Below are 24,108 nucleotides of genomic sequence, written 5' to 3'. Positions count from 1 at the left end.
AGGCCAGCATTTATTGCCCATTCCTAGTTGCCCTTTAGAAGATGGTGGTGAGTTGCCTTCTTGAACAGCTGCAGTCCCTGAGGTGTAGATACACTCATCGTGGTGTCAGGGAGGGAGTTCCAGGATGTTGGCCCAGAGACAGTGAAGTAACGGCGATATATTTCAATAATAATCTTTATTGGTGTCACAAGTAGGCTTACATTATCACTGCCATGAAGCTACTGTGAAAATCCCCTAGTCGCCACACAATGGCACCTGTTTGGGTACACAGAGTACGTCTTTGGGACTTGTGGGAGTAAACCGGAGCACCCGGGAGAAATGCAGGCAGACACAGGGAGAATGTGCAGATTCCACGCAGACAGTAACCAAGTCGGGAATTGAAGCCCTGGTGCAGTGAAGCAACAGTGTCAACCACTATGGGTACAGGTGGTGAGTGTCTTGGAGGGGAAGCTTCAGGTGGTGTGCTTCTTGCTACACTTGTCCTTCTAGATGGTCGTGGGTTTGTAAGATGCTGCCTAAGAAACCATGGTGAGTTACTGCAGAGCATCTTGTAGATGGTACACACGGCTGCCGTTCGTCGGTGGTAATGGATTGAATGTTTGTGGAAGGGGGAGCAATCGGGTGGGCTGCTTTGTCCTGGATGGTGTCGATCTCCTTGAGTGTTGTTGGAGCTGCACTCATCCAGGCAACTGGAGAGTATTCCATTACACTACTGACTTGTGTCTTGTAGATGGTGGACAGGCTTTGGGAGGTCAGGGGGTGAGCAAAGTTCCATAAGATTCCAAGTCTTTGATCTGTTCTGGCAGCCACTTTATCAATATGGCTAGTGCAGTTCAGATTCTGATCAATGGTAACCTCCAGGATGTTGATTGTGGGGGATTCAGCAATGGTAATGCCATTGTATGTCTAAGGGCGATTGTAAGATCCTCTCTTGTAGGTGATGGTCGTTACCTGGCATTCGTGTAGCACAAACGTAATTTGCCACTTGCCAGCCCAAGCCTGGATATTGCCCAGGTCTTGCTGCATTTCAACATGGACTGCTTCATTATCTGAGGAGTCGTGAACGGTGCTGAACACTGTGCAATCATCCACAAACATCCCCGTTTCTGACCTTTTATGATGGAAGGGAGGTCATTGATTTAGCAGCTGAAGATGGTTGGACCTAGGACACTACCCCTCTCCTGGAGCTGAGATGATTGATCTCCAACCACCACCACCATTTTCCTTTCTGCCAGGTATGACTCCAACCAGCAGAGAGTCCCCCCCCCCCCCCCCCCCCCCCCCCCCCCCCCCCGATTCCCATTGACTCCAGTTTTGCGTGGGCTCCTTGATGCCATACTTGGTCAAATACTGCCTTGATGTCAAACGGCAGCCACTCTCACGTCACCTCTGGCATTCAGCTCTTTTGTCCATGTTTGAAGCAAGGCTGTAATGAGGTCAGAAGCTGAGTGACCCTGGCGGAACCCAAACTGAGCATCTGTGCGCAGGTTTTTGTTGAGCAAATCTGTACTGTTGATGATTCCTTCAATGGTGGAGAGTAGCCTGATAGAGCAGTAATTGGCTGGTTTGGATTTGTCCTGTATCTTGTGTACAGGACATACCTGGGCTATTTTACACATTGCTGGGTAGATGCCAGTGTTGTAGCTGTATTGGAACAGCTTGGTTAGGGATGCAGTAAGTTCTCGAGCACAAGTCTTCAGAACCATTGCCAGAATATTGTAAGGGCCCATGCAGTATCCTTTCAGCCGTCAGCCGTTTCTTGATATCACATGGAGTGAATCGTATTGGTTGAAGACTGACATCTGTGATGCCTGGGACCTCCGGAGAAGACCGAGATGGATCATCCACTTGACACTTCTGGCTGAAGGTTGTTGCGAATGCTTCAGCCTTGTCTTTTACACAGATGTGCTGGGCTCCTCCATCATTGAGGATGGGGATATTTGTGGAGCCTCCTCCACCAGAGAGTTGTTTAATTGCCCACCACCATTCACAACTGGATGTGGCAGAACTGCAGAGCTTAGACCTGATGCATTCTTTGTGGAATTGCTCAGCTCTGTCTATTCTGTTTAGCACACAATTAGTCCTATGTTGTACCTTCACCAGGTTGACACCTAATTTTTCGGTATGCCTGATGTTGCTCCTGGCATGCTTTCCTACACTCTTTATTGAACCATGTTTGATCCCCTGGCTTGGTGGTAATGGTAGAGTGGGAGATATGACAGACCATTACATTGCAGATTGTGGGTGAATACAATTCGCTGCTGCTGATGGTCCACAGCACCTCATGGATGCCCAGTCTTGAGTTGCTAGATCTGTTCGAAGTCTATCCCGTTTAGCACGGTGGTAGTGCCATCCAACACGATGGAGGGTATCCTCAATGTGAAGATGGGACTTTGTCTCCACAAGGACTGTGCAGTGGTCACTTCTACTGAGGGCATTTGGGGCACGATTCTCCGCCCCCCACGCCGGGTGGGAGAATAGCGGGAGGGCCTCCTGACATTTTTCACGCCCTCCCGCTATTCTCCCCCCCCCCCCCCCCCCACGCCCGACCCACGCCACGAATCGGTGTTCGCCGTTTTTTACGGCGAGCAGCGATTCTCCGAGGCCGATGGGCCGAGCGGCTGGGCCTTCACGCTTGTTGCAACACAGCAGCAAACAAACCTGCTCGCTGCCGTCATGAAACGGGAGCCAGATGCCAGTTTGGGGCATCTGGGGGCCTGATTGGCACGGCAGTACCACGGCAGTACCACGGCCGTGCCAAGGAGGGCATAGGTCAGCGATCGGTGTCCACCGATCGCGGGCCTTGCGTCCGTAACGGACGCACTCTTTTCCCTCCGCCGCCCTGCAAGATCAAGCCGCCAACATCTGCGGGGAGCCGAGGAGGTGAGTAGCCATCTTTGCTCACAGCTTACTGCTCCAGTGCTCACCAGTGGGGTGATGGGTCACCCACAGCTGGGAGGAGGGCGGACACCCTCTGCTAGGCAGCTGCCATGGGAGGGCCACTGAGGGGGCAACCGCATATGGTTTCACCATGTCAACTCTTGGATTGTGTGTACCCATTCCAGGGGCACCCTTGTCTCTGCCCATCTGCCCCACTGACTACCCATAATCCCCACCGACTGCCGAGGCCTCTGGCCATGTGGCTGAAGGCTATTGCTGAAATGGCAATTGTAGTTAAGTGAGCACTTTACACAACCCAAGTGGATGGGTAGGTGAGCCATGTAGCATCCCAATCAGACCATGATGCCTGAATACTGGGAGGCAACACCACAGATGCTGCAGCTGAGATCTGAACATCCAGGGGATGGTACACATCTCCGGGGGCATGTCCACGGCCGGAGGGTGTGTGAGCACTATGGGAAGGGGACTAGCGCCAGGTCCAGGTGAAATTATGTGCGGGTGTCAGGGGTTCACAGTCCAGTGAGGGGTGCCCGCTGCGGCTGTCAGTGCGTGGCAGTGCACTCAGGGTGTGGGGGACTATGACCCACACCCTGAGGACCCGTCTGCCCATCAGGCCAGGGTGAGACCCAAAAGGGGGTGACTCGCGGGTGTACAGGCATCGCTGGTCATTTGAACAGATGACTGATAGCACATGCCACAGGACGCTCCACCTCAACAAGGAGGTGGTGAGACGGTGCAGCACCTGTGCCATGCCCTCGCGGACTTGGCACCACGTGGAAGAGGAGGACCGCTGCTCTCTATGGTCATCAAGGTCACCACAGCCCTGAACCTTTACACCTCGGGATCCTTCCAGGGCTCGAGCGGGGACCTTTGTGGCATCTCACAGGGACCTGTGCGGCATCTCACAGGCCACAGCCCATAGGTGCATCCGACAGATCACGGATACCCTGTTTGCCTGGGCAGAAAATTATATCAACTTTGACATGGCCCATGCGCAGCAACATGCCAGGGCAGCAGGATTCTGCGCCATCGCCAGGATGCCCCAGGTCCAAGGACTGATAGACTACGTACACACATGGCGCCTTGTGTGTACCCGGCCTGCTGGGAGTGCCCTACCTTAACAGGAAGGGGTTCCACTCCCTGAACATATAGCTCGTGTGCGACCACCACATGAAGATCATATACATGTGTGCATGTTTTCCGATGAGTGTCTACATCCTGGGGCAGTTAGACATCCTCGGCCTCTTCGAGGACCATCCCAAGATGGCTGGCCTGCTCTTGGGGGATAAGGCGTACCCGCTCAGGACCTGGCAAATGATGCCAGTACGGAGGCTGGAGACCCAAAACAATGAGGCCCATGTGGCCACTTGGGCTGCCATTGAGCGGTGCATGAAAATGAAATGAAATGAAAATCACTTATTGTCACAAGTAGGCTTCAAATGAAGTTACTGTGAAAAGCTCCTAGTCGCCACATTCTAGCACCTGTTCGGGGAGGCTGGAACGAGAATTGAACCGTGCTGCTGGCCTGCCTTGGTCTGCTTTAAAAGCCAGCTCTTTAGCCCTGTGCTAAACCAGCCCCTGATGCATTATGTGCATTCTCACACTACACAACCAGTTCAAATCCATTCCTCTTGTGTCCTGTTCCAGGAATTGTTAGAATTTCTTAAAAGCCTGCAGAACAGGTATGCCACAAGAGGGGTGATAACAAAAACAGTAAGAAGTCTTACAACACCCGGTTAAAGTCCAACAAGTTTGTTTGGAATCACTAGCTTTCGGAGTGCAGCACTATATTGGGGCATTCCATTCAACACACTCTTCCTATTCCATCTCCACCACACCCCCTGGCAAAACCTCCTCCCAACAACCTGCAAGGCTTGTCAACTCTGGCTGGAAGCGAAATGGAGGTTTCATCATATGACCTCCTCACTTTAACGGCCTTACACCAGCTTTTGTCCATAGATCACCCAATTCTGACCATCCCACCTTACACCATCATGAACTCCATTTGTGCTGAACTTAGATTTAGGCTCAATTCCTCCATTTCCCGTTAGTCTGGCTGATTTTGGGTGAATTTGCTTGATAAAACCAGTGTCATCTAGTGGAAACTCTACCCTCCTGCTGTTTTTCTCCCATGTACTTGTGCATTTTTTTTCTTATTTATTCGCAAGATTTTGGCATTGCTGGCAAAGCTGGCATTTATTGGCCATTCCTAACTGCCCTTGAGAAGGTGACGGTGAGCTGCCTTCTTGAACCCTGCGATCCATGTGGTGCAGGTGTGTGGTGAACCACTGCGTACACCTGTATTAGGGGATGTAAGGCCGGACCTGTACTACAGGTTCGCCGGTAGCCCCTGCCGGCTGGCTCCGCCCACTAGGAGCCGTATAAGTATGTGTGTCCTCTATTGATCTGCCATTTTGCCAACTGCAGTAGGAGGCCATGCATCTGACTGCAATAAAGCCACAGTTGTACCCAATCTGAGTCTTTGTGCAATTGATCGTGCATCAAGGTGCACCCAAAGTGCTGTTGGGGGGGGGATTTGTAGGATTTGGTTACAGTGATAGTGAAGGAACGGTGACATGTTTCCAGATCAGGATGATGTGCTTGCTGCCTTTGCTCCTCTGGGTGGTAGATGTTGCGAGTGTGGAAGGCAGTATCACAGGAGCCTTGCAAGTTGCTACAGTACATCTTGTAGATGGAACACACTGTTGACACTGTGTGGCAGTGTCAGCAGTGGTAAATGTTTAAGCTGATGGATGGTATGCTGACCAAGCTGGCTGCTTTGTCCTAGATGGTGACCAGCCACTTGAATGTGTTGGAGCTGCATTCATCCAAGCAATTGGAAATATTCCATCATATTTGTGCTTTGTACACTGTGTTTGGGGAATTGGGGGTTGAGTTCCTTGACCCAGGATTTCCAGCACTTTAACTCTCCTTCTAGCCACAATATTTATATGGCTGGTCCAGTTACGTTTCTTCCCCCAGTATGTTGAAGGTGGAAATTCAACAATAGTAATGCTGTTCACCATCAAGGGTAGGTGATTAGATTCTCTCGGGTGATGGTTGTTACCTAGCCCTTGACATGGTGCAAATTCAATTCCCGGCTTGGGTCACTGTGCGGAGCCTGCATGTTCTCCCCGTGCCAGTGTGGATTTCCTCTGGGTGCTGCAGTTTCCTCCCACAAGTCCCAAAAGACGTGCTTGTTAGGTGAATTGAACATTCTGAATTCTCCTTCCGTGTACCCGAACAGGCGCCGAAGTGTGGCGACTAGGGGCTTTTCACAGTATTTCATTGCAGTGTTAATGTAAGCCTACTTGTGACACTAATAAAGATGATTAAATATTGCCTGCCACTTATCAGCCGAGCCTGAATGTTGTCCAGGTTTTACTGCATACAGACATGGACTGTTTTACTTTGAGGAGTTACGAAATTGAACTTAACACTGTTCCATCATTAGCGGACAACATAAAATGGAGCAACACATCAAATGCACTTAATTTTGAATCCATATTTCTGACCGGACCAATAAGAGGAAGTGCTAGCAGCACCAGCCCCCTATCAGAAAAGCAGATTTTCCCCACCAACAACAACAGAAAAAAGTTTGGAATCATTGGCCACTGGGGCCTGCTAATAGCATCCATCAAACACAGTACAAACTGGCACACTCCTCCCGAAGAGAATCAGCTCAATTTCCAATCGTGATGATAAAGGTTTAATTATTTTTTGTGCAGAATTTCACAAAGAAACACAAATACTATTCAAGGCCACAGCAAAAGTTTTTGTTTTAAATCTACCATGTCACTTCCTGTAAAAAATGACATCAAGTTCTACATTTCAAAGAAACCGTTATTTTACAAAGTGCAACATAGGTGCAAGTGAATTCAATAAGTACTGATAGGGAAGTGGATACTTGAGGACATGTCACTTCTTGTGCTACAAATTACCTTGCTTCACAATGGTCTTAATAGCTTTTTTTACTTCCTGATTTGCAACAGCTCATCATAGATAACCACTCAGATTGCCATTAGCCACATGGTACAATGCACTATTCCCATAACGTTAGTAAAGAGAAGTAGTGTTGTGGTGAATACGTATCTGTGAGGTACCAGCTGTTAGAAATGCAAGCTGAGGCTGAGCTTCTTAACGTTTCAGTGTATCAAGGATTGTATCTATTTGTGTGGAGGCCATGAGGTGACTTCCCCGGTATCTCAGTTGGACTACTACACAAAAAATGTTCAGTTTTCAGGAGGAACTATTATGGATCAAACCTTGTAACTTCTGGTGAGAATACACAATGTGGGGCATGAAAAGCCTTCAGTCTGGGGTAAGTGTTGAATTTCATACAAAGGGATTTACTATAAAGGCCAGATTTGTGAAATATTTTGATGTGTTCGTGTAATCTCGAAGTTTAACATCCGATTTTGTAGCCTGGTTTGCCTTGTATGTCTGGTCAAGCATTTAAAGAGAACTGTACTCGTTCTCAAGCTTATTATGTTAACTTGTTAGGAGACTGTAGACAAGGCCCTCATTGCATGTTGTATTAAAGCTGCTGTTTAGAGATAGCCAGAATCAATGTAGAGTAATTCCTTCCCTTCCATGCGAATTAGCAGTATGATTCTCCAATATCTGCTTTCCAGCAGCATTGATAGTGGTTGAGTGCTGGGAACAATACCTCGTCTAATTCCAATGATTCCGGAGTATGACTTTGTTGTGCCTTTTTTATACACTACCTCCATTTCCAAGGTGCAACTGAAAGCAATTAAATAATTAAGAATAAAACGTGGCAATTGAAGTAAACTAAGAACAGAACATTTGCAAAATACACCTTTTTCTATTACATGGAGGTTGTATCATATTCACTTCCCTTTTATGTGTGGAAGTTCCTTTTGACAAAAACAATTTTTAAAAATAATAAATGTGTGCGTATTAAAAATACACACACAGATGCTGAGGCATATGTTTGCGCACACTGACTTGGAGGTGCGTGCTCAGATCTGTGCACTTTCCACGACATAGCTTGTGGTTGGTCCCTGGTCTAGAACACAGCTGTTTAACTCTGAGGCCAATGCTCAGATTGCAACTCCAAATAATTACTTCTAACACAGCCGAATCTGAAGGCAACTCTAAATACAACTCTAAATACATTTCAGATTCCAAGCCAATGGCTGACTTCTTTAAACATTGCTTTACATTTTATAGCAAAACATATTAAAACAAAATATATGGTGGTGGTACAGTGGTTCGCATTGCTGCCTCACAGCACCAGGAACCCAGGTGTGGTGATATGCATCACTGTAAATACACAAGGGGTTAATGTAACTAAACTACGACTAAGTAAACACTAGAGGGAGCACCAGAGACGTCATGACATGCAGACATACAGCTAATGAACACATTGTTGTGTCCTATTCTATGGGCAGTCAAGACACCCAGAGGTGACACTACCACAAGGGGGCATTACACAACCCCGATATAGGGACAGGGCACACAGGCTCTGTCTCTTTCCACAGACAGACATCTAGAGAGTGCATCAGGGTTGATCAGAAGCATCACACCCAGCACGTGGCTTAGAGCAGACTGGTTAGTTAGATTGAGTTACTATCGCAAGATTAGCAGGAGAGTTGAACTCAAGTAGGAGAATTGTTAACTGTTCAATAAATGTGTTAAACCTATCTCCGAGTCAGGAGCTTCCTTTGTCAAAGTATACATCAAGGAAGCAGATTATGCTACACGAATACGCGTAACACAACACCGGGTTCAATGCTGGCTTTGGGTTATTGTCTGTGTGGGTTTCCTCCGGGTGCTCCAGTTTCCTCCCACAGTCCAAAGATGTGCAGGTTAGATGGATTGGCCATGATTAAATTGCCCTTAGTGTCCAGGAACGTACAGATTAGGTCCGGTTACGGGATAGGGCGGGGGGGTGGGCCTCTTTCATTCAGAGGGTCGCTGTAAGGCCGATGCACTGTAGAGAGATTCTATATGGGTAGTGTGCTAAATTTTAAACTTGTGTTGTCTCTGATCCTCAGCCTGTCTTCTGCTATCACTCTCTGCCCGGGGCTAGCCTGTTGCTTCCAACAACAATATTAAATCGCAGTTATTTCCTATTAAATCAACCAGAACACAGAAACTAGGTTACAGTTCCTTGTTTTTCAAAGTATAATTTTAAACCTATTTTGCCTTGCAGATCTTGGGTGGAATTCTCCGCAAGGCCCGACGCCGTTGTGAAACCCGGAGAGGTTCACGACGGCGTCGGAAGCCTCTCCCGGCCCCCTATTCTCCCCTCCCCGGGGGGATAGGAGGGCCGTACCGGGAAACTCAGCCGCCGGGTCTTGTCCCTGGCTTCAAGGCCCGGTGCGCCAAGAATGATGCCGTGGCGGCGCCTAATGACGTCAGCCGCGCATGCGCGGGTTGGGCAGCTCAAACCCGCGCATGCGCAGTTGCCGTCTTTCCCCTCAGCCGCCGCTTGATCTTGCGGGGCGGCGGAGGGGAAAGAGTGCGTCCCCTTGAGATGCCGGCCGGACGATCGGTGGGCACCGATCGTGGGCCCGTCCCCTCCCGAGCACGGTCGTGGTGCTCGATCCCCGATCCGCCCCCCACAGGTCCCACACTTACCTGGCGCGCCATGTTCACGACGGCAGCGACCAGGTGTGGTTGCCGCCGTCGTGAACAGGTCGGGAACGGCAGGCCGCTCGGCCCATCCGGGCCGGAAAACCGCAGGCCACCATGAAAAACGGCGGCCCGCGATTCTCCAAGCGGCGTGCCGCAAAACCGGACACGCCATTTTGGGGGGGTGGGAGAATAGCAGGAGGTGCGGGAGCGGACCTCCCGCTATTCTCCCACCCATCATGGTTGCGGAGAATCACGTCCCTTGTATTTACAACAACGTTAAGAGGCATAAAATACAATATTTTGAGCAAGAAAAAAATTAGATACAAACATTTTTTAAATCGTCAATAAATATAAAGTGCACTTTGCTGTTTAATTCAATTTTTATAAGTTTAATAAAAATTTTCATCTGTTTTCCTTTTCTCTTGCTTCTGTATCACATGTCTTTGGCAAATTATTTAGAACAACTCCTGAAATGTTGTTTTAATTAGAATTATGAAAATGTATGCACAGAAGGTGACCTTTGTGACTGGTAGTTCCATGCCAGAGTTGAAGTGCTTCCATGCCATTCACATAAGTAAGGTTGTTTAATATTCTTTGTGTCCAGTTGAATTACCTTAATTAGCCATTTGTAATAATAGTCTATTTTCTAATAATCCTTTGCATTAAAAAATTACTTTAAACTCATTCCTTTTTATGCTCTTAGAGTATGTCCCTCACGAACAACGATTGTTACTCAAATCACCAACTAGCAGAAAGAATTTCCTCACATTTACTTCCTTTAAAAGTCAGAACTTTTGTTCACTTCTATAGGTCTCTCCCTTATAACCTTTTCTGCTGCAGTCAATATTCAGCCATCCTTTATTCTTACTAATGCTACAAATTTTGGTATCAATTATTTATGATTTTGCTTCTATTGCCCTTATCTAAGCTATTTAGGTGATGCAATCTCTCTTATTTTCCAAAGACATACCCAAGGGGCGTGTGCAAACTATATCTTGGCAATGCAGGAAACATTCTGTCTTTTAGATCTTTCTCCAGCTATTGCATCAGTTTACATTTCACCCAGAGCTCTTACATCTCATGTCCTTTTGAAAAAGGCTTTTTAAAATTACAAAAACATTACATTTACATTCTTCTTTTTAGTCTGTCATCCTGTTGAAAAGTCTAAGTAAATTTGTTAAAAGCATAATCTGTCTGTACAAGCCCATATATTGTCACTGAATAACGCTAATTGTTCATGTGCTCACAAATGTTATCCCTTCATAGCAGTGGTGTTACATCTACATGGTAGTAAGGCCATAGATCGTTTTGACCAGAAGTGTAGCACCACGTATTGCAAAAATACAATTTTTGCTGATAAAGTTGTCTCGTTTTACTGCCTTTCTCTCTTTATGATACCAAAAAGCCTATTTATTAATCAAACATTCATGTTGTTCAGGGGGCCTGTCCATGTAAATTCGTAACGTCTTTTTCCTGTGTGTGAACGCAGTGATGAGACCCCTTGACAGCTAAATTGTTGTTGGGTATGAGGATTGATTGGAATGTATCTGGTTTCTGCAGCTAGCATTGATTTTGTTTTTCAGTCATGTCAGAATCTGTCTTTGGAATGGAACATCTAGGGACACTGGTTCATGGATTTTAATGCGTTTCTTTTGGACCTCCCAATGCATTGTTCATTGTGTAATGCGACTGGAGGGCAGGAGTGTAAAATGGGATGCATTAATTGGCTGTGCTCCTCCGTAAACACTGAGTTGAATTTAGTTTGGGAACTTTACAGTTCAAATGTGCTTGTGTGTTTAGGCTGCAACTCCGAATGGAGCTGGCATTTTAAAATTTGATTGGTCCGAAGCCTGTGCGACACAGTCCAGGGTGAAATGATTGGGTTCTCTATACATCAAATGAATGGAATATTTTATCTACTTTTTAAAAAAAAACCTTTTGGAAGAAATTTGCATCAACAATTACATGAAGTGGAAGCAGCAAATGTAATCCTTTAAAAATGGCTGGTACAACCATTCTGGGCAATTACAGACGCAATATTCTAGCTTCAACATTAGGAAAATTAATGGAATCAATATGAGACCCAAAATGGAAGCGTGCTTTCATTTTTTTTTAACAAATGGCAATTAACCCAAGATCTCTTTAAGGAAGTAGTATCTCATGGGAAGTCAGTTAATGTAGTGTAGACATATGGTAAAAAGGAATTAAATAAACATTCTGCCCAGGCCTTTGAACAGACGCTGGTTTCTTTGAAGGACGCCCCCAGTTCTTTCTCAACAGCCTAGTAGTTATAATTAAATTTATAATAATTAAATTTATCACCAGAGTGGATGGTAGTTGTCAATTGCTGTTTTGAGTAATGCTTTCGGCAAGGCTTGAAGTAGCCTTTAGGAATTTATGCCAATGTGACTCATCTGTACTGATTGTGGCAGTGACCAGCAAAGAATTCCATTTCTTCTTTGCCAGAAACCTATATAACATATTTAACTTGAGGAAACATTCCAAGAAGCTTCACAGGAGCGCAATCAGACAAGCAAGTGAAGCAGGAGCCATTAGGGACAGTGTCCAAATCCCTGGTCAAAGAAGTAAGTTTTAAGTTGTGTCCTCGAGGAGGTGAGGCCCAAATGTTTGGAGTGGAAATTCCAGAGATTGAACCTAGATGGTTGAAATCACAGCCAGCAATGGTGGAGGCACTCCCCTAACTAGATTTCTCAGAGGAATGTAGAGCTGGAGGAGGTTGCAGAGATGGAGCAGGGCGAGATCATGGTGGGATTTGAACACTAGGATGTGAATATAGTCGACCAGAATCCAATGTAGACCAGTAAACACCAGCCAATTGGAGAGCAGGACTTCGTACAATTAAGGTAATGGTAGTACATGAGGAGAACTTGTATTTATAGAGCATCTTTCATTATCTCTGAATACTTGTACAGTGCATGGAATTCTTTTGAAGTATAGTCGCTGTTGTAAAATCAGTGAAGTGGCAGCCAGCAAGGTCCCACAAACAGAAACATGATATATGACCTGGTAATCTATTTGTGATGTTGGTGGAGCCATAAATATTGCTGTGCTGCTGCTTTTTAAATAGTGTCATGGGACATTTACATCCACCTGAGAAGATAATAGTTAAGTGTCTTGTGTGGAAAGTGACACCTCCAGCACTCCCTCACTGTGCTGAAGTATCCTTCCCGATTATATACTCACGACTCACGGGCAATGCAGAATCCACGGGCAATGCAGAATCCACCCTCTGATGTACTCACTTGAGCTACTTGGGTTTTGTTTGCAGGGGCGAGTGATTTTCCTCCTTGCACCCCAAGTCTAACAGTTACTCTGTCGACAGTATTGCTGTACCCTCAGCCTCTGAGACATTGGCCGGGATTCTCAGACCCCGCACCGGGTCGGAGAATCTCCGGGGGTGGGGTGGAGGGAAGGAGAATCACGTCCCGCCGCCGGCTTCCTGATTCTCCCCTGCCGATTCTCGGGCGCCCGTGGGATTCCTGCCGTGCCGATCGGGGGGCCCTTGACAGCTGCCCCCCCTGGCGATTCTCTGGGCCCTGATGGGCTGAGTGGCCACCGAGTTCAGCCGTGACGCGCCGGCGTGGATTACTCAGGTCCCACACGGCGGGACCTGGAAGGTGAGTCTGAGGGGGCCGTCCAGGAAGGGGGGGGGGGGGGCTCCCATGGTGGCCTGGCCCCCATGGTGGCCTGGCCCGCAATCGGGGCCTACCGATCGGCAGACAGGCTGGTTCCATGGGGGCCTATTTGGCTCTGCCATATTGCCCGGTGTGGGCATGGAGAAGAGAACCCTCGCGCATGCGCGGAAATCGCCAGCCCGCCCCGTGCATGCGTGGAAATATGCCGGCCATTCCACGCATGCGCGAACTCGCGTCAGCTGTTTCGTGCCGGATGGAGCTGCAGGGACCACTCCGGCGCCAACTTAGCCTCTTAGAAAGGGGAGAATCCCTCACTTTCGGGAACCGTTGACGCCGGAATGGTTGGCGCCGGTTTGCACGCTGGCGTGGGGACATAGCCCCATTATTAGAGAATCCCACCCGGTATTCTTGTATCGTGACTTGCACCAAATTCTAACCATCCGCCATCTTTACATTTGCGGAACTCCAATGGCTCCCGATTCATGTTTTCAGAGTCCATCTCGGTTACATGTAAAATGCATTGCTCAAACTAAAAATTCCAATTTCTTTTATAAAAAAGGATTAAAGCAATTTTGTAATCTTATGCAGGATGGAGTCTATTGTCCACTGCCCTTACTTTCTCGGATGGCGCAGTGTAGAAGGAGGACGTGGCCACAGACAGGGAGGCAGGGCATTACATGAGATGGCTGAGTCACATCTGTTGTACGATGTTCATCATCATGAGGCAATGAAACCGAAATGTTATTCAACCTTCCTGTTGTATTGTGAGATGAACACTTCTCTCTTTCCCTGCTGAGGACTTGACCACCCTAAATTATTGCTCAAGCATTGTCTGTAATTCAACCTCTCGCTTGTTTTCTCAACCGTTTTTCTTCTTTTGTTTCTCTCCCACTTGCTAATTTTACTTTTCAGCTTAAAGACGTGATTTTATTTTTGCGAGAGTAAAATTTCTGCAAAATACAGCAGAACAAATTATTATCTCAGTGCTAAAGAGAACCATTTTCCTAAGCTTATTAAAGTAATGCCTTAGTTCTGACTCGCAGGAATCTTGTCCTTTATATATTATCACTACTCCCACAATTCTGCCTGGAAGTGTTCCCTAGAGTGAAACCTATCATGAAAATCTAATTTTTTTGCTATTTCCCCTTGTAATGGATGCATGCCGTACCGTGTGGTTCTGCACGGCAGATTGCATCCCAACTCCTTTTCGGGGAGTTGAGACGTAGCTGAAGTTGAATTGCCCAAGAGGAATGAGGAGGGACGTGCTCTGAATACTATTTCAATTTTCCTTTTTTTAAAAAAAACCCACCAGTGATATTAATGATCTTATTCTTAATCCAGCGCTTATTGCTATCTAAGGGTAGGGAGAATCTGGGGGAAATAATAGTCACGCTTTCTATGGTTAAATATGGTGGGAGGTCTTGTGGCATAGTGGGTAGTGGGTAGTGTCCCTACCGCTCGGTCAGAAGCTCTGGGTTCAAGTCCCACTTCAGGACTTGATAGTCAATTGTGGTGATGCCTGGCAACAATAGCAGGAGATTTTCCAGATTGGCCACACTGCAGACAGCCACTGCAGTACTTTGCCAAGCATTATCATGGATCAGTCCAATGAAAGTCATGGTCACAATGTCCTCTTAAAGAATAATACCTTAAAGAGGAGAGGGGTAGTTTGGGGAGTAGACCGGCCTTCCTGTGCTTGTGGACATGATTCCAGGATGGTAAGTTGCCTCCTTAATAACTGGGTCACAGTGCTGCATAGCAATGTTGAAGGCTAAGTGCTAACAATTGTGGTGGATAGAAGGACAAATGATATAGGTAGAAAGAGGTATGAGGTCCTGAAGGCAGATTTTTAGAGGGCGAGGAAAGTTATTTCAAACCCAAGACCTTAAAGGGATAAATCTCTGGATTATTCCTGGTGCCACATGCTAAAAGGTACAGAAAAAGGATATTTTGGATGAATGTGTGACTACAGAGATGATGCAGGAGGAAGGGTTTTATATTTCTAGAACTTTGGGACCAGTTCTTCGGAGGTTGGAACCTGTACGAACCAGATGGGTGCCACTAAAACACGGGTGGCCCCAATGTACTGTTTGTTCTTGCTGTTGGGGTGATTTATGTTAATTTGCAAGAGGCGGAAAGCCAGGGTACAGTACAGGGGTTCCCAAGCTGGATTGTGACTCCCAGTGGGTGCAGTGATGAACGATTGGGGTAGTGAGATCTCTCTCCTCTCTGGCAGCAATAAAGACTGTAGAGCGGATACTCTGGGCACAATTTTATTTTCATGCCTTGAATCTGGTCAATGTGACCTAATGAAATTCGCTCCAAGGCCCAATCACTGCCCCCAACCCAGGCTGCAGAATAGTGGGTGAAAATTATAAACACTGCCTGTATTGCAACTCCCATTCTCTCAATTTTCCCCTTTCCCGAAACTCCCCCTTGCTCTCATTGCTTGACCCCCGCTCTCTTAGCGCATCCCCCTCCCCTCCATCCCAGGTCTCTTTTCTCTACCCCCTCTCACAAATCTATCCAATCCCCCCCCATGGCCCTCACCCTGGGATCCCAGTGACAGTAGCAAAATATTTGGGAAGCCCGAGTGTAGTATTCGAATGGAGTAGATTTGGGTTATGTGGGTTGTCTTCAGAGAAAACGTTAGACACTATCTGCTGCAGTTTGGAAGAGTTAGAGATTGGAACATATAGGATCCTGGGGGGATCTTGACAGGATTGATGTGGAGCAGATGCTTCCTCTTGTGAGAGAACCTAGATCTAGAAGCCACTGTTTGTGACTGAGTTGAGGAGAATTCTTTTCTGAGGGTGAGTCTTTGGAACTCTCTTCCTCAAAAGGCAGTGGAAACAGAGTCTTTGAATATTTTTAAGGCAGAGGTCGAGAGATTCTTGCTAAGAAAGGGGTTCAATAGTTATCAGACGTGTGTGAAAATGTGGTGAAAGGTGAGCGGGGGTAGGAGGTAATGGAGTTGAGGTTACAATCAGATCAGCCATGATTTCTTTAATTGGCCTAGCAGTTCCTTGGGCTGAGTGGCCTAATCCTGCTCCTAATTTGTATGTTCATATGGAAGATGAAACCGGTGAGTTAATAGTGGGGAACACAGAAATGGCAGAGATGCTAAATCAATACTTTGCCTCAGTTTTCATGGTGGAGGACACATTCCAATGGTATTCCTAGTACCATTCCTATAGGAACGGGCAATTCAGAGGTAATAGAAAGGGTGGAACTTGGAACAATCAGCATCAATAGGGAAACGGTACTCAACAAACTCTTGGATTGAGGGCAGACAAGTCTCCAGGGCCTGCTGGCCTACATCCTAGGGTGTTAAAGGAAGTGGCAGCAGAGATAGTGGATCCATTGGTTGTAACATTCCAAAATTCCCTGGACAAGGGAAAGGCTCCAGTGGATTGGAAAAATGCTAATGTAACTCCCTTATACAAAAAGGGAGGGAGGCAGACTGTGGGAAATTACAGACCAGTTAATTCAACATCTGTTGTTGGAAATTTGTTAGAATCAATTATCAAGGATGTAATATCAGACATTTGGAAAGCCAAAGTGCTATCCATCAGAGTCAGCATAGTTTTATGAAGAGCAAATCATGCTTGACTAATTGGCTCGAGTTCTTTGAAGATGTAACAAGCAAAGTGGATAATGGGGATCCTGTAGATGTGGTATATCTGGACTTCCGGGAGGAATTTGATAAGGTGCCCACAGAAGGTTAATTCACAAGGGATTAGGGGTAACTTATCAACATGGATACAAGACTGGCTGAGGGACAGGAGACACAGAATCGGGATAAATGGGTATTTTTCTGGATGACAAGATGTAGCTAGTGGGGTGCCACAGGGTTCAGTCCTTGGGCCTCATCTATTTACAATCTATATTAACGACTTGGATACAGGGATAGAAGGTTCCATAGCCAAATTCGCATAAGATATAAAAATAGGTCTGACAGTAAGTTGCTTGGAGGAAATAAGAACCTTACAAATGGATATAGATAGGTCAGGACAGCGGGACAAAATGTGGCAGGTGGAGTTTAACATGGATTAACAATAATAATCTTTATTATCACAAGTAGGCTTACATTAACATTGCAATGAAGTTACTGTGAAAAGCCCCCTGTCGTCACATTCCGGCACCTGTTCGGTTACATGGAGGGAGAATTCAGAATGTCCACATTACCTAACTGCACATCTTTTGGGACTTGTGGGAGGAAACCGGAGCACCCGGAGGAAACCCATGCAGACACAGAGAACGTGCAGACTCTACACAGACTATGACCCAAGCCAGGAATCGAACCTGGGACCCTGGAGCTGTGAAGCTAGAGTGCTAACCACGGTGCTGCCGTGCCACGTATTAATGGGAGGTCATGCATTTTGGTCAAAAAAATGCAAAGGCAACTTATTGTCTAAATGGGGAGAGACTCTGGGGTGCTCCAATGCAGAGGGACCTGGGTGTCCTCGTGCATGAGTCACAGAAAACTAGCATGCAGGTGCAGCAGGTAATAAAGAAAGCAAGTGGAATGTTGGCATTTATAGCAAAAGGATTTGAGTATAAAGTGTTGTTGCAACTATACAAGGCCTTGGTAAGACCGTACCCTGGAGTATTGTGCACAGTTTTGGTCCCCATATTTGAGGAAAGATGTAGTGGTATTGGAGGCAGTTCAGAGAAGGTTCACTAGATTGATTCCAGAGATGAGGGTTTTGTCTTATGAGGAGAGATTGAGCAGGTTAGCCCCATACTCTCTCGAGTTTAGAAGAATGAGGGGAGATCTAATTGCGGTATTCAAGATGCTAAAAGGTGTGGTTAAAGTAGACGTGGAGTGGATGCTTTCTCTTGTGGGGCATTCTAAAACGAGAGGTCAGAATCTTAGAATAAGAGGTAGCAAATTTAAAACAAATTTGAGGAGGGACAGTGAGTAAATTTAAGGAGGAGTTACAGATTTTTAATTGATAATGGGTTGAAGGGTTATGGAGAAGGGGCAGGACGGTGGAGTTGAGGCCCGGATGGCAACAGCCATGATCACATTGAGGGTGTTTAGGCTCCGGAGGCTAAATTGCCAACTTCTGCTCCTGGATCATGTGTTCTTGGGAGGAGAGGGCCGGGCTGATTTTGCAATTCAGTTCTTGGTTTGTAGCATTGTAGGTAATAGACGAGGAACATTTCAGCCATGATAACATAGCAGCGCAGACTCGATGGGCCGAATAGCCTAATTCTGCTCCTATATCTTATGAACTTATTATTTTATGAAGTAAGGAGTGGGGGGGGGGGGGGGGGTGTAAAACCAAGGGGAAATACAGTGAAATCGAATTCAGATTCACAATAAATGCATGAAATGTGGTAAGAATTTACTGCAGGAGCAAATGTACAAGGTGTTCAGGAACAATGGGGAACAATGGGGAAAGACTGCAAGGAGTGGCAGTATGAAGAAGAATAGTGTTGAAAGAGAGGATGTCCTCTCGTGGTCAAGGGCAGAAGCTTTTTGGTTGCGTTAAGAATCGATGGAGGTTCACGACGCCGAGGACCCGGGTTCGATCCTGGCCCAGAGTCACCGTCTGTGTGGCGTTTGCACATTCTCCCTGTGTCTGCGTGGATCTCACCCCCACAACCCAAATATGTGCAGGGTAGGTGGATTAGCAATCAATTACCCCTTAATTAGAAAAAAATAATTTGGCACTCATATTTGGCAACCAACTAGTGGGAAAGATGTAGAGGAGGTTGCAAAGAATATAGTGGTGTGGGAACTATGGGGCAAAAATAATGGGGACAGTGGCCACATGGGTCCAAAGATTACTGAGTGACTGGAAACTGAGAGTAATGAAAGGTTATTTTCAGACCAGAGGAAGGTACACCCTAATGTTGCCCATGTTTCTCCTTGTATATGAATGACTTTGGGCAGCATGGTAGCATAGTGGTTAGCACAGTTGCATCACAGCTCCAGGGTTCCAGGTTTGATTCCCGGCTTGGGTCACTGTCTGTGCGGAGTCTGCACATTCTCCCCGTGTGTGCATGGGTTTCCTCTGGGTGCTCCGGTTTCCTCCCACAGCCCAAAGATGTGCGGATTAAGTGGATTGGCCATGCTAAATTGCCCTTAGTGTCCAAAAATGTTAAGTGGGATTACGGGGATAGGGTGGAGCTGTGGGCTTGAGTGGGGTGCTCTTTCCAAAGGCCGGTGCAGACTTGATGGGCCAAATGGCCTCTTTCAAGACTGTAAATTCTATGAATCTATGACTTAGACTTGAATGTGCAGGGCACGATTTCAAAATTTGCAGAGGACGAGGCTTGGAAGTATTGTGAACTGTACAAAGGATTGAGATAGACAACAAGAAAACAGGTTGGCGGAATGGACAGGCAGATAAAATTTAAGATCGAGAAATGTGAAGTGATACATTTTGGTCAGAACAATGAGGAGAGGCGATAGAAGCTAAAGGGTACAATTCTAAAGGAGTTGCAGGAACCGGAAGACTTGGGGAATATGTGTACAAATTGTTGATGGCAGCATAGGTTGAGAAAGTGATTAAAAAGGCAGACAGCATCAAGGATTAAATAGGGGCACAGAGTAGAAGGGCATGGAGGTTATGATGACCTCTCTCGAACACTGGTGTCGGCTCAACTGGAGTATTGTATCCAATTCTGTTCACTGCACTTTAGGCAGGAGCTGGAGGCTTTAGAGATGGTGAAGAAAAGAATTCCCAGAGTGGTCCCAGGAATGTGGGTATCCCGTTATAAGGAGAGATTGGAGGAGTGACAATTCTATTCCATGATCCTACCACCCTGACTTTGAAATATAATTGCTGTTCTGCCCATTTCATCAGTCTGTCTATGCTCTTATAAAATCTGTTATTATCCTCCTCACTGTTCACTACATCATCACTGGATCAAAATCTGAAACTCCCTTCCTGACAGCATTCTTGGTGTACCTGCAGAGCACACACAACTGTAGTGGTTCAAGAAGAAGGCTCACCACAACCTTCTCAAGGGCAGTGAAACTTGGCCAATGAATACTGGCCTGGCCAGCGACACCCTCAACCCATGAACAGGTTAAAATAAAAAGATGGGATCCTTGGCTTTATAAATAGTGGTATAGAGTACAAAACTAGCAAACTATGCTAAACCTTTCCAGGGCATTGTAGTCAATTTGTCCACTCAAGCACTTCCAGCAAAAGATCACTATCACCAGCAAAAGTCTATCATTGGGGCTCACCACCAGAGCCCCTTTGGTACCGTCAACTTGACATTGCCCTCTGGAGGCAGTGCCCAGCCTTGTCCCTCAACCTCCTGGGCCTCCAGGCACCTCCACACCCCCGGCATGGTTATCCTTTTTGAAAACCAGTAAGTGATTTGTGTCAGCATTATGTCGCCCTGCCAGGGGAGAAGGATACATCGTGGATGGACGCTACGGCGTAAAGCCATTTATTTACATTAAAATGTATTCAACTTCATGGCAATCCAGTTCATGCTCTCACTGGGTGTGAACCTCATCACCTAACTGGCAGGGGATCGAGATGAAGATGGCGCAAAGTTTTGGCCTTCTCGCGAGATTTAGCAAACATAACAGAATTTGTGTATGCAGTGAACTGGACCACCAGATGTTGCCCATTGTTTTTGGCATTCTGTTACTGATGATGCTATATTGCAGAACCAACAGGAGTTGGGCTTTAATTTGAAGGAGCTGTTAGGAGATAACCCGAGTGATATTAAATTTTGGGGTGGCAGTGGCGTAGTGGTATTGTCACTGAACTAGTAATCCAGAGACCCAGGGTAATGCTCTGGGGTCCTGGGCTCGAATCCCACCATGGCAAATGGTGAAATTTGAATTCAATAAAAATCTGGAATTAAAAGTAGAATGATGATGTGGAGATGCCGGCATTGGACTGGGGTGGGCACAGTAAGAAGTCTTACAACAAAGTATTTTTATGGCCGGCACGGGTAGCACAAGTGGATAGCACTGTGGCTTCACAGCGCCAGGGTTCCAGGTTCGATTCCCCGCTGTGTCACTGTCTGTGCAGAGTCTGCACGCTCTCCCCATGTCTGCGTGGGTTTCCTCCGGGTGCTCCGGTTTCCTCCCACAGTCCAAAGACGTGTAGGTTAGGTGGATTAGTGACCAAAAAGGTTAGGAGGGGTTATTGGGTTACGGGGATAGGGTAGAAGTGAGGGCTTAAGTGGGTCGGTGCAGTCTCGATGGGCCGAATGGCCTCCTTCTGCACTGTATGTTCTATGTTCTAAATTTGCCTTATGTGTCAGTCAGCTGGAATTAATTTTACCAGAAAACCGATCATGTCAGTGACCGCTCCAAGTCTGATGCAAGAGCATGGAATCACCAATATTTGATGTTGTCAGATATAACAAGTTAAGGCTAGATGTACAGATGAATTAGTGTTCAAACCACCTTACTTTGAATCAACACTATCCATTTCCATTGCAGTAAGCAGTGCACAATTTTATATTGACAATTATCACCACTCTGTCGATAGTGCATTTTGAATGTGAGTAACTGTTGGGTGTGATGTACGTGGTGATTTGCTAATATATCTATTATCTATCCAGTCCTGCTCGGAGACAGCATCACATAGGGTTTCCAACACTGGAAGTAACTTGTGTAATTTTTAAAATGTGTGCTAGTTTGTGAGACAAAAACTTTGTTACTCCAAAACACAAAAGTCTGTAAGGGATACCATCTCCTTTTTAAAATAAATTTAGAGTACCCAATTCATTTTTTCAAATTAAGGGGCAATTTAGCATGGCCTATCCACCTACACTGCACATCTTTTGGGTTGTGGGGTCGAAACCCATGCAAACACTGAGAGACTGTGTAAACTCCACACGGACAGTGACCCAGAGCTGGGATCGAACCTGGGACCTTGGCACCGTGAGGCAACAATGCTAAGGGATACCATCTTAATCTTTCACACACACTCACTCTTCTCTAGAGGACAATGGGTTGGCACAGAGGTTAGCACTGCTGCCTCAATGCAAGGGACCCCAGTTCAATTGGATGATTGTGTGGAGTTTGCACATTCTCCCCGTGGCTGCATGGGTTTGCTCCGGGTGCTCCGGTTTCCTCCCACAGTCCAAAGATGTGCAGGTTAAGTGAAGGCCATGCTAAATTTCCCCTTAGAGTCCAAAGATGTGCAGGTTAGGTAGGGTTAAGGGAAAGGGTGGGTAGCGTCCTAGTTGGAGTGTTCATTTGGAGGGTCAGTGTAGACTCAATGGGCCAAATGGCCTCCTGCACTGCACTATGGACAGTGTGTAGAAGAGAGGATGAAAGAGAATGTTTCTGTTCTGGCGTGGTGAAGCTTTTGTGCAACCGTGCATCGAGTGTTTTCCTGGTCATCACTTCGTAAGAAGACTGAGTCTCTCTTGTCACTTATTCTGAACTAACCCGAAGCAAATATTTTTCTCCCAAATAATCGGATAACAAATGTTGATTCAGTTCAGCTTTGCTGAACAGCTCTGTTTTGCTTGCGAGCATGATTCTGACCTTGATACACATCATTTCAGCTCCTCCTCTCGTTCCCACTCTGTCCTTTCCATCTCCTACATAATTGCAATCAAATTTAATACAAACTTCAGAGACAATATCTTTGTCTTCCCCTCGAGGACTCGACTGCCTTCTTAACTTCCCACCATAAGCTATTTCCTCCATTTTCCTACCAGCTTTCATTCACGTTCAGTATTTCCTTCTAATTTTGGAGGAATTTTTATTATTTTTTCCCTCTCTTCCCTTTTTACAGCCAAAGTGATTGGGCTGAGTTATGTCCTCCCAGCTCATGCCAGATTGGCAAGAACATTTTGAGTGACACTTTGTCCTAGTGTTCACCATATTTGACTAGCAGCCTTTATTTTATTGAATGTGAAAGAGTTGTGCGACAGTTCCAGCTTCCTGCTATCTGAGTTTCTTCATTGCAGCATCAGAGATCGCAACGGCACTCGTCAATGTTAAAATCTTCCCTGTGGAGGGGAGGGGTTATTGGTCTTGGAGAATGATTAATAAATTTGCTGCGAGTAAAATTGTGTGGAAGTTAAAGCAAAAGTTCTGGTTTATTCCAAAAAAATCTGCATTAAGCAGAGATAAGATAAGGGCTGGGATTCTCCCCAACCCGGCGGGGTGGGGGATCCCGGCATACCGGAGTGTCGAGAACTCTCCGCACCTTTAGGGGCTAGGCCTGCGCCGGAGTGGCTCCCGCTCCGCCGACCGGCGCGAACGGCCTTTGGCGCCCTGCCGACAGGCGCCATGGCTGGCCGAAAAGCCTTCGCCGGTCGGCGTGTGTCCGCGCATGCGCCGGAGCGTCAGTGGCTGCTGACGTCACCCCGGTGCATGCGCGGTGGAGAGGGTCTCTTCCGCCTCCGCCATGGTGGAGGCCGTGGCGGCGGCGGAAGAAAAAGAGTGTCCCCACGGCACAGGCCCGCCCGCCGATCGGTGGGCCCCGATCGCAGGCCAGGCCACCGTGAGGGCACCACCCGGGGTCAGATCGCCCCGTGCCCCCCACCCCCCCCCCCCCCCCACAGGTCCCCGGGGCCCACTCCCGCTGCCGGCACCAGAGGTGGTTTAAACCACGTCGGCTCGAGGGGCCTGACAGCGGTGGGACTTCGGCCCATCGCAGGCCGGAGAATCACCGTGGGGGGCCCGCCGACCGGCGCGGTGCGATTCCTGTCCCTGCCGATTCCCGGGTGGCGGAGAATTCCGGCCATGGCGGATGCGAGATTTACGTTAGCCCCGGGCGATTCTCCGACCCTGCCGGGGGGGGGGAGAATTCTACCCAAGGTAACAGATATCTTCCTGAGCTCCTTTTCCCCTTTCCAAATGCTGATGGACTTGCTGAGTATGTGATTTTATATTATTTACCCCAGCCTCTATCAGCTCTCTGGGTAGCCTAGCTCCAAAAAGAAAGTATGACAAACTCCAAATAACTTGTTGCCCTGTTAAGCTTTGGGTTTT

At 46.9% G+C, this 24,108-nt stretch overlaps 1 protein-coding gene across 3 annotated transcripts in view; it reads left to right on the top strand.

The window, feature by feature from the left end:
- The first annotated feature begins 6,966 nt into the window (after window positions 1–6,966).
- ipcef1 (interaction protein for cytohesin exchange factors 1) overlaps window positions 6,967–24,108 on the top strand; it is a 185,309-nt gene continuing 168,167 nt past the window's right edge. The window contains exon 1 of one of the 3 annotated variants that reach the window (XM_038808484.1): window positions 6,967–7,222. In XM_038808484.1, coding sequence (XP_038664412.1) covers window positions 7,193–7,222 — 30 coding nt within the window. In that variant the 5' untranslated portion in view covers window positions 6,967–7,192. The remainder of the gene's footprint in view (window positions 7,223–24,108) is intronic. The other 2 variants (XM_038808457.1, XM_038808468.1) reach the window with 2 other exon arrangements.

Source organism: Scyliorhinus canicula, chromosome 1, assembly GCF_902713615.1.
Source record: "Scyliorhinus canicula chromosome 1, sScyCan1.1, whole genome shotgun sequence".
NCBI classification, from domain to species: domain Eukaryota; kingdom Metazoa; phylum Chordata; class Chondrichthyes; order Carcharhiniformes; family Scyliorhinidae; genus Scyliorhinus; species Scyliorhinus canicula.
The sequence above is the reverse complement of the archived record's forward strand: the minus strand, read 5'-3'. Positions and strand labels throughout refer to the sequence as shown.